Source organism: Mobula birostris, chromosome 27, assembly GCF_030028105.1.
Source record: "Mobula birostris isolate sMobBir1 chromosome 27, sMobBir1.hap1, whole genome shotgun sequence".
Classification (NCBI taxonomy): domain Eukaryota; kingdom Metazoa; phylum Chordata; class Chondrichthyes; order Myliobatiformes; family Myliobatidae; genus Mobula; species Mobula birostris.
The window spans coordinates 619,233-632,426 of NC_092396.1; the positions used below are offsets into that span (position 1 = coordinate 619,233).

Consider the following 13,194-nt stretch of genomic DNA (forward strand, 5'->3'; position numbering starts at 1 on the left):
CTGCTCCTTGATGACCCTGTTACTATTAGGAGGTCTATAAAAAACAACCAGTGGAGTTATTGCCCCCTTCCTGTTTCTGACTTCCACCCACATTGACTCAGTAAATAATTCCTCTATGAGAGGGTTCATCTGTCCTTTGACAGGTCTTGATGTTCGTCCTGCAGGGTGTCTAGCCACCCTCCTCACCAGGCAGGCCTGGTGGGGGAGCCGGTTTAGTCGCCGACCACCTAACCATGCGACAGGTAGTACTTGGTTACATGGTACCAGTAGCACTCAGACAAGTGACCTGACCGACTTGCAGGTTGAGTCGGTCATGGGGAAGGCAAATGTCATGTTTGTATTAATCTCAAGAGGTCTAAAGACCAAGAATGTGATGCTGAGGCTTTATAAGGCCCTGGTGAGGCCTCACCTTGAGTATTGTGAACAGTTTTGGGCCCCTCATTTTAGAAAAGATGTGCTGGCATTGGAGAGGGTTCAGAGGAGGTTCACAAGGATGATTCCAGGAATGAAAGGGTTATCATACGAGGAACGTTTGATGGCTCTGGGTCTATACTCAGTAGAATTCAGAAGGATGAGGGAGGATCTCATTGAAACCTTTCAAATGTTGAAAGGCCTAGACAGAGTAGATGTGGAAAGGATATTTCCCATGGTGGGAGAGTCTTGGACAAGAGGGCACAGCCTCAGGATAGAGGGGCGTCCATTCAAAACAGAGATGTGGAGAAATCTCTGATAACATAAGTCTGCTCCTATGTCTTATGGTCATATGGTCTTATTTTCCTTTCAATTATGTGCCTATCTAACTATCGCTTGAAAGTCCCTAATGCTATCACCACCTCAGGCAGTGTATTCCAGGAACCTATCACTCACTGTGTAAAAACTTGCCCCTCACATCTCCTTTAAAATTACCCCCATTACCTTAAATGCATCCCTTCTGGTATTAGACATTTCAACCCTGGTATGAGGATATGGTCTGTCTGCTCTGTCTATGCCTCTCATACTTTGTGTCAAATCTTCCCTTAGCCTCTGTCACTCCAGAGAAAACAACCCTAGTTTGTCCAACCAGTTGTCAAAGCACATGCGCTCTAATCCCGGCAGCAGCCCGGTAAGCCTCTTCTGCACCCTTTCCAAAGCCTTGACATCCTCCCTATAATGGGGTCACCAGAGGTGTACACAACCTCCAATGTGAGTAATTTGGAAGATTCAGGATTAGTTCATGCCAAAGACATGTACTAAATTTAGAAATGTACTTTGTAAAGCTGAAATTCACAGAAGCTGCAAATGATGTTATATTTTCAAAAGATATGTTATCCATTACAGAAAATCTTTACCTGAAGATGCTAATATTTACTTTAATACATCAACACTTGTCCTGGAGGCTCCAATGAACATCTGGGTGGCAAATCAGGTTAATACTATTCTTTATTTTAAATAATATTATTGAGGTGAAATTTAAGTGTTTGCTTACTTTCAATGAAACAGTTTGGATGATTTAAATGTTTGATCAATTATAACTTCTCAGAGCAACGATCATCTTAAATGCATGCTCTCTGGTATTAGACATTTCACCCCTGGGAAACAGAGAAACGTAGAAAACCTACAGCAACAATACAGGCCCTTCAGCCCACAATGCTGTGCCGAACATATACTTACTTAGAAATTACCTAAGGTTACCCATAGCCCTCTATTTTTCTAAGCTCCATATACCTATCCAGGAGTTTCTTAAAAGGGCCTATCGTATCCCCCTCCACCACCATTGCCAGCAGCCCATTTCACCTGCACACCACTCTCTGCATAAAAAACTTACCCCTGACATCTCCTTTGCACCTACTTCCAAGCACCGTAAAACTATGCCCTCTCATGCTAGCCATTTCTGCCCTGGGAAAAAGCCTCTGATTATCCACACAATCAATGCCTCTCATCATCTTATACACCTCTATCAGGTCACCTCTCATTCTCTGCCATTCCAAGGAAAAAAGGCTGAGTTCATTCAACCTATTTTCATAAGGCATGCTCCCCAGTTCAGGCAACATCCTTGTACGTCTCCTCTGCACCCTTTCTATAGTTTACACATTCATCACCGTATGCCTTCTTAATCACAGAGTCAATCTTAAGTGTCCTTAGCAACTCTGATTCCACCCCTCTCTCTGGCAATGTGTTCCAGCTAGTCATCAGTCAGTGAGTGAAGAAGGTCATTCCCCCACCTTGCATCCCCTCTAGATCTTTCACTAGTAAATTCATCTCAATAGTCTAAACGAGGAAAACACTTCTATGCTGGACTTTGCACATCTATACTCATGTCATTCTACAGATATCCCACAGGGAGCATCCTAACATGCTGCATCTCTGCATGGTATAGAAACTGCACAGCAGCAGACAGAAACACTCTACTAATAAGTAATCAAAACTGCCCAACACATCATCAGCATCGGTCTACCCACCATCAATGATATATATACAGAAAGGTGCCAGAAAAGGACCAGTAATATTGTGAAAGATCCCACCCGCCCTGCTCATGAACTGTTCGTCCAACTCTCATCAGGGAGGAGGCTACATAGTATCCACACCAGGGCAAGCAGACTCAATAACAGCTTCATCCCCAAGCAGTAAGGTTAATCAACACCTCCACCCACTAACATACCCCTCCACACCACCCACCACCACTAATTTACCATTTCCTGTTGTGTCACCTTATGTACTGACACTCAGTGTCCAGCATCAATTTATGGAAATACAATAAGATCTCAGTTAGACCCCACTTGGAGTACTGTGTTCAGTTCTGTTCACCTCATTGCAGGAAGGATATGAATACTATAGAGAGAGTGTAGAGGAGATCTACAAGGATGTTGCCTGGATTGGAGAGCATGCCTTATGGGAATACGTTGAGTGAACTTGGCCTTTTCTCCTTGGAATGACAGAAGGTGAGAGGTGACCTGATAGAGATGCATAAGATGATGAGAGGCATTGATGGTGTGGATAGCCAGAGGCTTTTTCCCAGAACTGAAACGGCTAACACGAGGGGGCATAGTTTTAAAGTGCTTGGAAGTAGATGCAAGGGGGATGTCAGAGGTAAATTTTTCACACAGAGTGTGGCAGGTGCTTGGAATGCATCGCCAGCGAAGGTGGTAGAGGTGGATACAATAGGATCCTTTAAGAGACTCTTAGACAGGTACATGGACCTTAGAAAAATAGAGGGCTATGTGGTAGGAAATTTCTAGGCAGTTTCTAGAGGAGGTTACATGGTCGGCACAACATCATGAGCCGAAGGGCCTGTAATGTGCAGTAGATTTCTATGTTTAATCAATCTATGTATATAAGTTATCTTATGTATTTATATTTACTATGTGTTTTTATTATTGTATTCTTTATCTTTTTGTGTTTTTTGTGCTGCATTGGATCCAGAGTAACAATTATTTTGTTCTCGTTTACTCTTGTATACTGGAAATAACATTTAACAATCTTGAATCTTGAAAAATTCAGATTTTATATTGATCTTGTGGGAATGATATTTTGAAGGATGCTGTTTCATACAAATAAGCAAAGTAAGTCCGGCTGAACCTTTCTGAGAGAGCACCAACAGAACCACTTACTGAAACTCAGTTTTTCTTTCAGTAACTAAAACTTCGATACAAAACTATATAATATCTTGTTTCTTCTTCTTGTGATTTTGGGGCTTTCTTGGTTTTAAAGGGTATGTAGGTTTCAAAACTGTAAACACAATTACTCAAAGTTTTCCCCATCTTGAATTTTCTTTTAGATTAGATTAATTTCATTCACTGTTCATGCTGTCGTCACCAGCTCAGACGTAGAGATTGATCCTCAAACAATTGACTTTGGTCCTTGTTCAATCTACGAGACGGTTGTGAAAACTATCCAGCTCATGAACAAATCCATCTTGAGCCAGGAGTTTGGATTTGTTGGCATTCCTGAGGTGAGTGAACTGCTGCCAAATGTCCCTCCCTATGAGATTTGAAACTAGTTTATTATCACTGATGTATGTAATGTGATGATCAGACTACTGCAGGCTTGCTCTTGCCGACAACAGCCCATACACTATCAATCTACAGGATATGACACTCAAGGACTTTAGCTATTTTTTTGTGATTGAATGTTTATGCAATCGCCTCTGATCTGGACTGACATTTACGTGCCGGGCGGCACCTAATTAATTGGCTTGTTTATTTCGGCTTTTTTCTTAAAGATGTGCTGGGTGCGTTCCGGCTACCGCTGCACCACTGCATGCTTCGCAGCCCGGAGGTTAGGGACTACTGCCTTCTTCCTTTCCCTACCCTTCTGAGCCACAGGGCCAGACTCCGTGTCAGAGGCGCGGCCACTGTTGCTTCCCTCAGGTAGGTCCCCCCTCCCCGCAACTGTACTCAAACAGGAGTATTTATTTTTAAGGGGGACAGCCACAGGGGTACTCTCTATTATCTGACTCTTGCCCTTCACTCTCCTGACTGTTCCCATTTACCTCTCTCCCGAGTCCCTAGTGTGACTACCTGCCTATAGCTCCTCTCTGTCACCTCCTCATGTTCCTGACCAGATGAAGGTCATCGAGCTGCAGCTCCAGTTCCCTAAGGAGCTGCAGCTCAACGCACCTGGTGCAAATGTGGCCGTCCGGGAGGCTGGAAGTTCCCCGGATATCACACATTGGACACCCAGTACAGAACACCAGCCTCACAGACATACTTCCTATTTCTATTCCTCACAGGTAACTTACCTCGTCTCAACCCGTTATCGCCAAAACCCGAATGAGCTAAAGCCCTCCTACTCTGCCTCAGATCACTCCTTCGATGACCGCTTCGCTAGACAGTGTTCCCCTTTTATGCCTGAACCTTCCCTGCTTTCTCACTTACGATTGCTTCTCCGGTTATAGCTACTGATAGATGGTGTAAATTTTCTATGTCCTATGAGTAGTCATCACAACTGGGTTCTTACATGGTTGCAGTGGATGACCATGACTTCTTCTGTGCCCTTCACTCTCCACAAAGCGTTGCAAAACTGCCTTTTTAGCCTCAGTGTAGATCTCATCCATCCAGTCTGCCCGAGCTGATTTTGCATGTTTGGACAGTAATGTCCCTATTTCACCGGGACATGGGTCCTGCTGTCTATGCTCAGTGGGTGAATGAGCTGCCCTAGAATGGGCATAACAAACCTCTTCACCCAAGGTGCTTACCCTCCCCGGACACCCCCAATCCCCAATTACTAACTAAAGGAAACACCAAAATAGTAACTTTACATTTGTTAAAATACAGAGCTACAAATCACTAAATGTTTCACTTAAACACAACCCAAACTGCTGTCTGCATTTTATATTTGTGTTGAGTATTGTGGGCATGCTATATTGATTGCAGAATGTATGGAAACACTTGTGGGCCCTGCCCAGCGCATCCTTAGTTCTATTGGTTGTTAATGCAAACTATGCATTTCACTGTATGTCTCAATGTACATGTGATAAATGAAACTGAATAGTCTGTAAAATCAGACATAGAACGCCTGAAGTTAGTTTGGTGATGGTATTTTTCTGTACCTTACAGTGTGTAGACGTGCAACCCAATGATGGCTTTGGAGTACTCCTCCCCCTAGAGGAACTGAGTTTGGACATCATGTTCAAAGCTAAACAAGCCAAAGAGTACAACTTCGAGCTGATTTGCAAGTCTGAAATCAACAGGTAACATGTGCAGTATCTGCTTTTAAGTGGGGCTGGTTGAAAGCAATCATCCTCACCCTCTTCCTCCTCATTTTCCTCTCCCCTTTCCCCCCTCCTCCCCCCTCCTTTCCCCCTCCTCCCCCCTCCTTTCCCCCTCCTACCCCCTCCTTTCCCCCCTCCTCCCCCCTCCTTTCCCCCCTCCTCCTCCTCCCCCCAACCCTCAACCTCATGCTCCTCTCCTGATCAGTCGAGCCATCAAGGGATATGACGAGAAGGCATGTGTATGGGGTTGCTGGAATAACGGAACAGACTTGATAGGCTGAATGGCCTAATTCTGTTCCCATGTCATGGTCTTACATATTCGGATTTAGTTATTTCAGTTAGTCTAACTTGTTCGGTTCCGTGCAGACAATTTCTTGCCCAGTGATAAATACTTCGACATATCGTACATTTTGGTCTCCTACCATACTTGTTTATTGGATTAGTGCCAGGTAGTGGTACCCTTGCCTGGTCCCTCTGGGATCTACGCTTACGATACTCTTCTTTCTGCTCAGTGAAGTATGCTGTTTCCTGACTCAAACTAATTCCAACCATTTTCATAGCAGCCTTTTCTCCAAAAATCTTCTTCCGTTCTGATTTCAGAGAAGTTCTGTCCAGGCTGTTAATAATAATCATCTGTCCAAGCAGTATCCGACAATTTAAAAGCTAATACAGCCCCAGGAAGTTTCATTTTGTATTTATGTATTGGATTCTACTTTTGTTCAAAATTATAATATAAACGGCCATATTTTTAGAATTGACTCTGTAAATTTTGTCTAAGTCTGAATATGCCTCATAATTCCAATCCTTTTCTTCCTTCCAAAAAACAATCAAGTATATTTATTAGAGTATTCATACTGTCATCTTTGTTCAAATCTACCACTGAAATTCCCTTCGCAGTCTCTGGCTGTTCGTGAAAGCGACAAAGCAACAACTAAGGCTTGCTGCTTCTTCTCCAGTTCCATACCACAAGTCCATATTCCAATTTAATTTTTCCAACTTTCATAAGAGTTGCTCTCGTCAAATGCCAATGGGATCCTATAATTGGAAACCATCCTCTGGTACCACCGCTAATGCCCAAACAACAAAGACACATTTTGCTTTTGTTTAAACAACTTTATTTTTTGACATCTCCCATCAATACCTGAGGACTACCACCTTTACATTTCATAATCCTTCATTTTCCTCCAGCGCGCATGCACGTACCAGGGAAAGTGCACGTGCCTACTAAATACTTACTTCATCCAAATGAACAGAACTCAACACAGTAACCACAATGCCTTTAGTTTCAAAGTAAATATGCAAAGAGATAGGTCTGGTCCATGTGTTGAAATTCTAAATTGGAGGAAGGCCTATCTTGATGGTATTGGAAATTATCTGGAAAGTGTGGTTTGGGACAGGCTGCTTTCTGACAAAGGAGAACTTGGAAAGTGGGAGGCCTTCAAAAATGAAATTTTGAAAGTGCAAAATTTGTATGTGCCTGTCAAAATAAAAGGTAAAGGTAACAATCACAGGGAATCTTGGTCTTCAAGAGATATTAAGGCCCTGGTTAAGAGGTAAAAGACATGCATAGCAGGTATAGGCAAGTAGGAACAGATGAGGTGCTTATGGTGTACAAGAAATGCAAGAGGACACTTCGAAACCATGAAGTTGCTCTACCAGACAAGGTGAAGGAGAACCCTAAGGGATTCTACTGATATGTTAAGAGGAAAAGGATTGTAAGGGACAAATTGATCCCTGGAAGACCAGAATGGTGATCCATGACTGGAGCCAAAGCAGATGGGGAAGACCTTAAGTGCATTCTTTGTATCTGTGTTTGGTCGGGATGGATACAGAGTCTATAGAGGTTAAGCAAAGCAGCATCAAAATCAAATTATAAGCCAGTGAGTCCGAGATCAGTTGTGGGAAAGTTACTGTAAGGTATTCTAAGGGACCAGATATTTAAGTATTTGGATGTTGTTCGTCCATCGTTGACGTCGATGAGGACCTCGACATGTTCCCCCACCAGAGGTGCTACCCCTCCCTGACACCCCATATACCCCATATGGATAGACATAGGCTGGTTAAGGATAGTCAGCATGGCTTTGTGCATGGAAAGTCATGTCTAACCAATCATACAATTTTTTGAGGAAGGTAGCAATAAAGTGGATGGAGGCAAGGCAGTGGGTGTTGTCCACATGAAGTTCAGTAGAGTATTTGACAAGGTCCCACATAGGAGGCTGATCAAGAAGGTTCAGTCGCTCGTCATTGAGGATGAGGTAGTAAACTCAATTAGACATTGGCTTTGTGGGAGAAGCCAGAGAGTGGTAGTAGAGGGTTGCCTCTTTGACTGGAGGCCTGTGACTAGTGGTGTGCCACAGGGATCGGTGTTGGGTCCTTTGTTGTTCGTCATCTATATCAATGATCTGGGTGATAATGTGGTTAACTGGATCAGCAAATTTGTGGATAACACCAAGATTGGGGGTGTAGTGGACAGTGAAGAAGGTTATCATGGCTTCCAGGAAGATCTGCCTCAGCTGGAGAAATGGGCTGAAAATGGCAGATGGAATTTACAGCAGACAAGTGCAAAGATTTGCATTTTGGTAGAACCAAGTCAGGTGGGTCTTTAATAGTGTACGGCAGGGCACTAGTGAGTGCAGTAGAACAAAGTGATTTTGGGAATATAGGTCCATAATTTATTGAAAGTGGCATCACAGGTAGATAGGGTAAGTTTTTGGCACATTGGCCTTCATTAGTCAATATATTGAGTACTGAAGATGGAATGTTATATCGCAGTTGTATAAGACCTAATTTGGTGAGGCCTGATTTGGAGTATTATGTGCAGTGTTGGTCACCTACCTACAGGAAAGATGTAAACAAGGTTGAAAGAGTACAGAGAAAATTTACAAGGATGTTACCAGGTCTGGAGGACCTGTGTTATAAGGAAAGATTGAATATGTTAGGACTGTGTTCTTTAGAACATAGAAGATTGAGAGGAGATTTGATAGATGGGTACAAAATGATGAGTGGTATAGATAGAGTAAATGTAAGGAGGTTTTTTTCGCTGAGGTTGGGTGGGACTGCTACCAAAGGACATGGGTTAAGGGTGAAAGGAGAGAAGTTTAAGGAGAATATGAGGAGAAACTTCATTATTCAGAGAGTCATGAGAGTGTGGAATCATCTGCCAGCACAAGTGGTCCATGCAAGCTTGATTTCAGTGTTTAAGAAAAGTTTGGATCGGTACATGGATAGTAGGGATAGTAAGGCTATGGTCCTGATGTAGGTCGATAGGACTCCCATCGTAGCAGACCCCCCTTGTAGTGCTGACTTCCATTGTAGTGCCGGCTGCTGTTGTAATTCTGACTCCTGTTGTAGTGCTGACTCGCACTGTAGTGTGGACTTCCATTGTAGTTCTGCCTCCCATTGAAGTGCTGACTCCCGTTGTAGTGCTAATTCCCCTTGTAGATCTGACTCCCATTCTAGTACTGGCTCCCATTGTAGTATTGACTCTCATTGAGGCAGAATCCCGTTATAGTACTGGCTCCCTTTGTAGTGCTGATTCCTGTTGTCATGCTGAATTCCGTTGTAATTCTGGCTCCTGTTGTAGTGTAGACTCTCGTTGCAGTGCCAACTCTCATTGTATCTGACTCAGATTGTAGCTTACTCCCGTTTTAGTGCTGACTCCACTTGCAGCACTTGACTCCTACTGAAGTACTGAATTCCCTTGTAGAACCGACTCCTGTTGTAATCACTCACACTGTGGTGCCAACTCCCATTGTAGTACTAACTCCCACTGTAGGTCTGACTTCTGTTGTAGTGCGGACTCTTTGTAGTTCTGGCTCCCATTGTAGATGACTCTTGTTGTACCTGTCTCCTGTTGTAGTGCTGACACCCATTTTTCTGACTCCCAGTGTAGTGCTGACTCGCATTGTGGCTGAATCCCATTGTAGCACTCCCATTGCAGTATTGATTCACGTTGTAGTGCTGATATTTGTTGTAGCGGACACACATTGTAGTGCTGACTCAAGTTGTAGTTCTGACTCCCATTGTAGTACTGACAACCATTGTATTACTGACAGCCGTTGTAGTACAGACTTCCATTGTGTTGACTCCCATTCTAGTGCTGACTCCCATTGCAGTGCTGCCTATCTTTGTTGTTCTGACTCCCGTTGTAGTGTTGACTCCCATTGTAGCTGAATGCTATTGTAGCTGTCTGTTGTTGTAATGCTGATTCCCATTGCAGTACTGACTCCCATTCTAGTACTGACTCCCATTCTAGTGCTGCATACCATTGTTGTGCCTACTCCTGTTGTAGTGCTGACTCCTTTTGTAACTGACTCCCGTTCCAGTACTGACTCCTGTTGTGGTGACTCCCTTTGTAGTTCTGACTCCCATTGTGGCTGACTGCCTTTCTAGCTGACTCCCCTTACGGTTCTGACTCCTATGATATCTGAATGCTGTTGTAGTACTGTCTTCTATTGTAGTGCTGACCCCCATGATGGTACTGACTCCGGTTGCAGTACTGAATCCCCTTGTATTACTGACTTCTGTTATAGCTGGCTCCCGATGTAGCAGACAATCATTGTAGCAGACAATCATTGTAGCTGAATGACATTATAATACTGACTTCTGTTGTAGTGCTAATTCCCATTTTAGTACTGACTCCCACTGTAGATGTCTCCCATTGTAACTTACTTCCATTGTAGTGCTAACTCCTGTTGTAAGACCATAGACCATAAGACATAGGATCAGAATTATGCCATTCAGCCCATCAAGTCTGCTCCACCATTCCATCATGGCTGATCCTGGATTCCACTCACACCCATACACCTGCCTCCTCACCATATCCTTTGATGCCATAATCGAGGGGTGGCCAACCGTTTATATTCCATGCATCAATTTCTTAATCACATATTCTTTCTGTAACTCAGACCCAAGCACTAGCTTCAGTTTTCCTTCAATTTCAGTCTGATGTTGTGTTTTATAGTGTCTATTAAGATCATGTCTTCTATTATATGAGAAAGTGTTTTCACAAACAATGCACAACGGTTTTCCTGACGGACCCGCTATAAATAAGAACTGATTTTCCCACTGTTCATTGAATTCATGCTTACTAACACTTTCTGCTTTTCTTTTGCTCATTTTCTCACTGAATGTAAAAACAAGGGTTAATTTTCAAAAAAGTACAAAACTGCAAACATTCACAAAGGACAAACAAAGCATAACTCCGCAGCACACGAGTGTCAATTGTAAACTGTCTGGCAAAAACCTGCGACGCACCGCTGGTGTAGACGCCCGGTGTCCCAGGATCAAACAAGTATCAAGCCTGTATTGAACAGTCATGGAACGACTGCAGAACAAAAGTCCTTCTTTCCTAGTTTGACTCACTGAACATTTTTTAAAATTGAAAACAGATTAATGTGAAAGAAGATAACATTCAACAAAAGATGTGCATGAAATAATAAAATCGCTAAAAATAATTGCTGAGTTTTAGATTTATTCTCAGTAAAACCCATTTCTAGCTCTAAGCTACTTGAATTCCTGTTATAGATTTTTTTTCTACAAATCGGTTTTTGGTTAATACCTTTTGCATGAGTAGGCTTACTTTTTTTATTATTATCACTGGGGTGCAAAGTGCCACTTCTAATCATCCAACACACCACTTCTGGCACATGCGCCTTAGGTTCGCCATCCCTGCCTTAACCGATCAGGAAACAATCAACTTTTACCTTAAGTATATCCACAGGCATGGCCTCTACCACAATCTGAAGCAGAGTATTCCACAGATTCACACCCCTCTGGCCAAAAAAAAAATTCCTCCTCACCTCTGTGCTAGAAGGTCACCCTTCAATTTTGAGGCTATGCCCTTTAGATCTGGGTATCCCTATCATAGAAGAGATCCTCTCCATATCCACCCTATCTAGTCTTTTCAACATTCAGAGGGTTTCAATGAGATCCCCCGCATTCTTCTAAATTCCAGTGAGTACAGGCCCAAAGCTGCCAAACGCTCCTAATACGTTAATCCCTTCATTCCTGAAATCATGCTCATAAACTTCCTCTGGACTCTCTCCAATGACAGCACATCCTTTCTGAGATATGGGGCCCAAAACTGTTGACAGTACACCAAGTGCAGCCTGACTAGTGTCTTATAAAGCCTCAGCATTATCTCCTTGCTTTTATATTCTACTCCCCTTGAAATAAATAGCAGCATTGCATTTGCCTTCTTTACCACAGACTCAATCTGTAAATTAATCTTCTGGGAGACTTGCATGAAGACTCCTAAGTGCCTCTGCACCTCTGATGTTTGAACCTTCTCCCCATTTAGATAATAGTCCTCACAATTTCTTTTACTAAATGCATTATCTTACATTTCCCAGCACTGTATTCCATCTGTCACTTTTTTGCCCATTCTTCCAATTTGTCTAAGTCCAGCTGCAATCACATTGCTTCCTCAGCACTACCTACCCCTCCACCTATCTTCATCTGCAAATTTTGCGACAAAGCCATCGATTCCATTATCCAAATCATTGACAAACAATGTGAAAAGTTGTGGTCCCAATACTGACCCTGAGGAACACCACTAGTCACCGGCAGCCAACCAGAAAAGGCCCCCTTTATTCCCACTCACTGCCAACTGACATTTAGCAGGATTAATAATCAACCTGTGTTAGCTTAAGCGCTCGAAAAGTGTGCAGAGATGTACATGTACGTATTCGGATTTGGATGCACTGTTGACGAGTATATAATCCAGGTAAACAAAAAGAAAATCTAAGTCTTTTAATACAGAGTCCATTAGCTGATGGAAAGTCTGTGCTACATTTCTCAGTCCAAACAGCATGTGCAGAAACTCACAAAGGCCAAACAGGGTTATCACAGCTGTTTTGAGAATGTCCGAGCGTACCGGCATCTGATGGTAGACCCTAGCTAGATCAACTTTGGAAAACATTAACTTTCCATCTAAGTGTGCCAAAAAGTCTTGGATGTGTGTGACTGGGTAACGATCGGGGGTGGTGGCTTCATTAAGGCATCAGTAATCCCCACATGGGCGGCAACCATCATCAGACATAGAAACCTTATGGAAGAGTGAAGTCTAAAGGCTATCCGACCGGCATACAATGCGAGGTATTTCCATGTTGGCAAACTCAGCCTTTGTGGTTATCAGCTTTCCTGGGTCCAGTCTACGTGCACGGGCATGGACTGGCCAGCCAGTTGTGGGAATGTAGTGCTCAACCCTATGTTTTGTGACTGTATGTGGGCTTGGTGAGGTCTGGGAATTCACCCAGCAGTCGAGTAAACTCACTTGCAGGAGGCGTATGCTTGACAGAGTTGTTGTGGGGATCTTACCGAGTGAGCAGGTTTTACGACCTAAAGTCCTCGACATCCATAAGCTGGCAATTCTTAAGTTCAACTATCAGTCCTTGGGGACACAAGGCACCGAAAAGAAGTCTAGCCACTTTAGCCAGGATGAAGTCGCATGTGTAACTTCACCCACTGTAGCAGAGTGTCACCTGTCGTGTTCTGTAAGTCTG

General features: G+C 43.2%; 1 protein-coding gene across 1 annotated transcript in view; it reads left to right on the forward strand.

Annotated features, from left to right (window-relative positions):
- The window catches only part of cfap74 (cilia and flagella associated protein 74), a 404,620-nt gene that overhangs the window by 322,444 nt on the left and 68,982 nt on the right, over positions 1–13,194 (forward strand). The window contains exons 24-26 of the mRNA XM_072244753.1: positions 1,318–1,405; positions 3,755–3,928; positions 5,535–5,668. Of these exons, the coding sequence (XP_072100854.1) occupies positions 1,318–1,405; positions 3,755–3,928; positions 5,535–5,668 (396 nt within the window). The remainder of the gene's footprint in view (positions 1–1,317; positions 1,406–3,754; positions 3,929–5,534; positions 5,669–13,194) is intronic.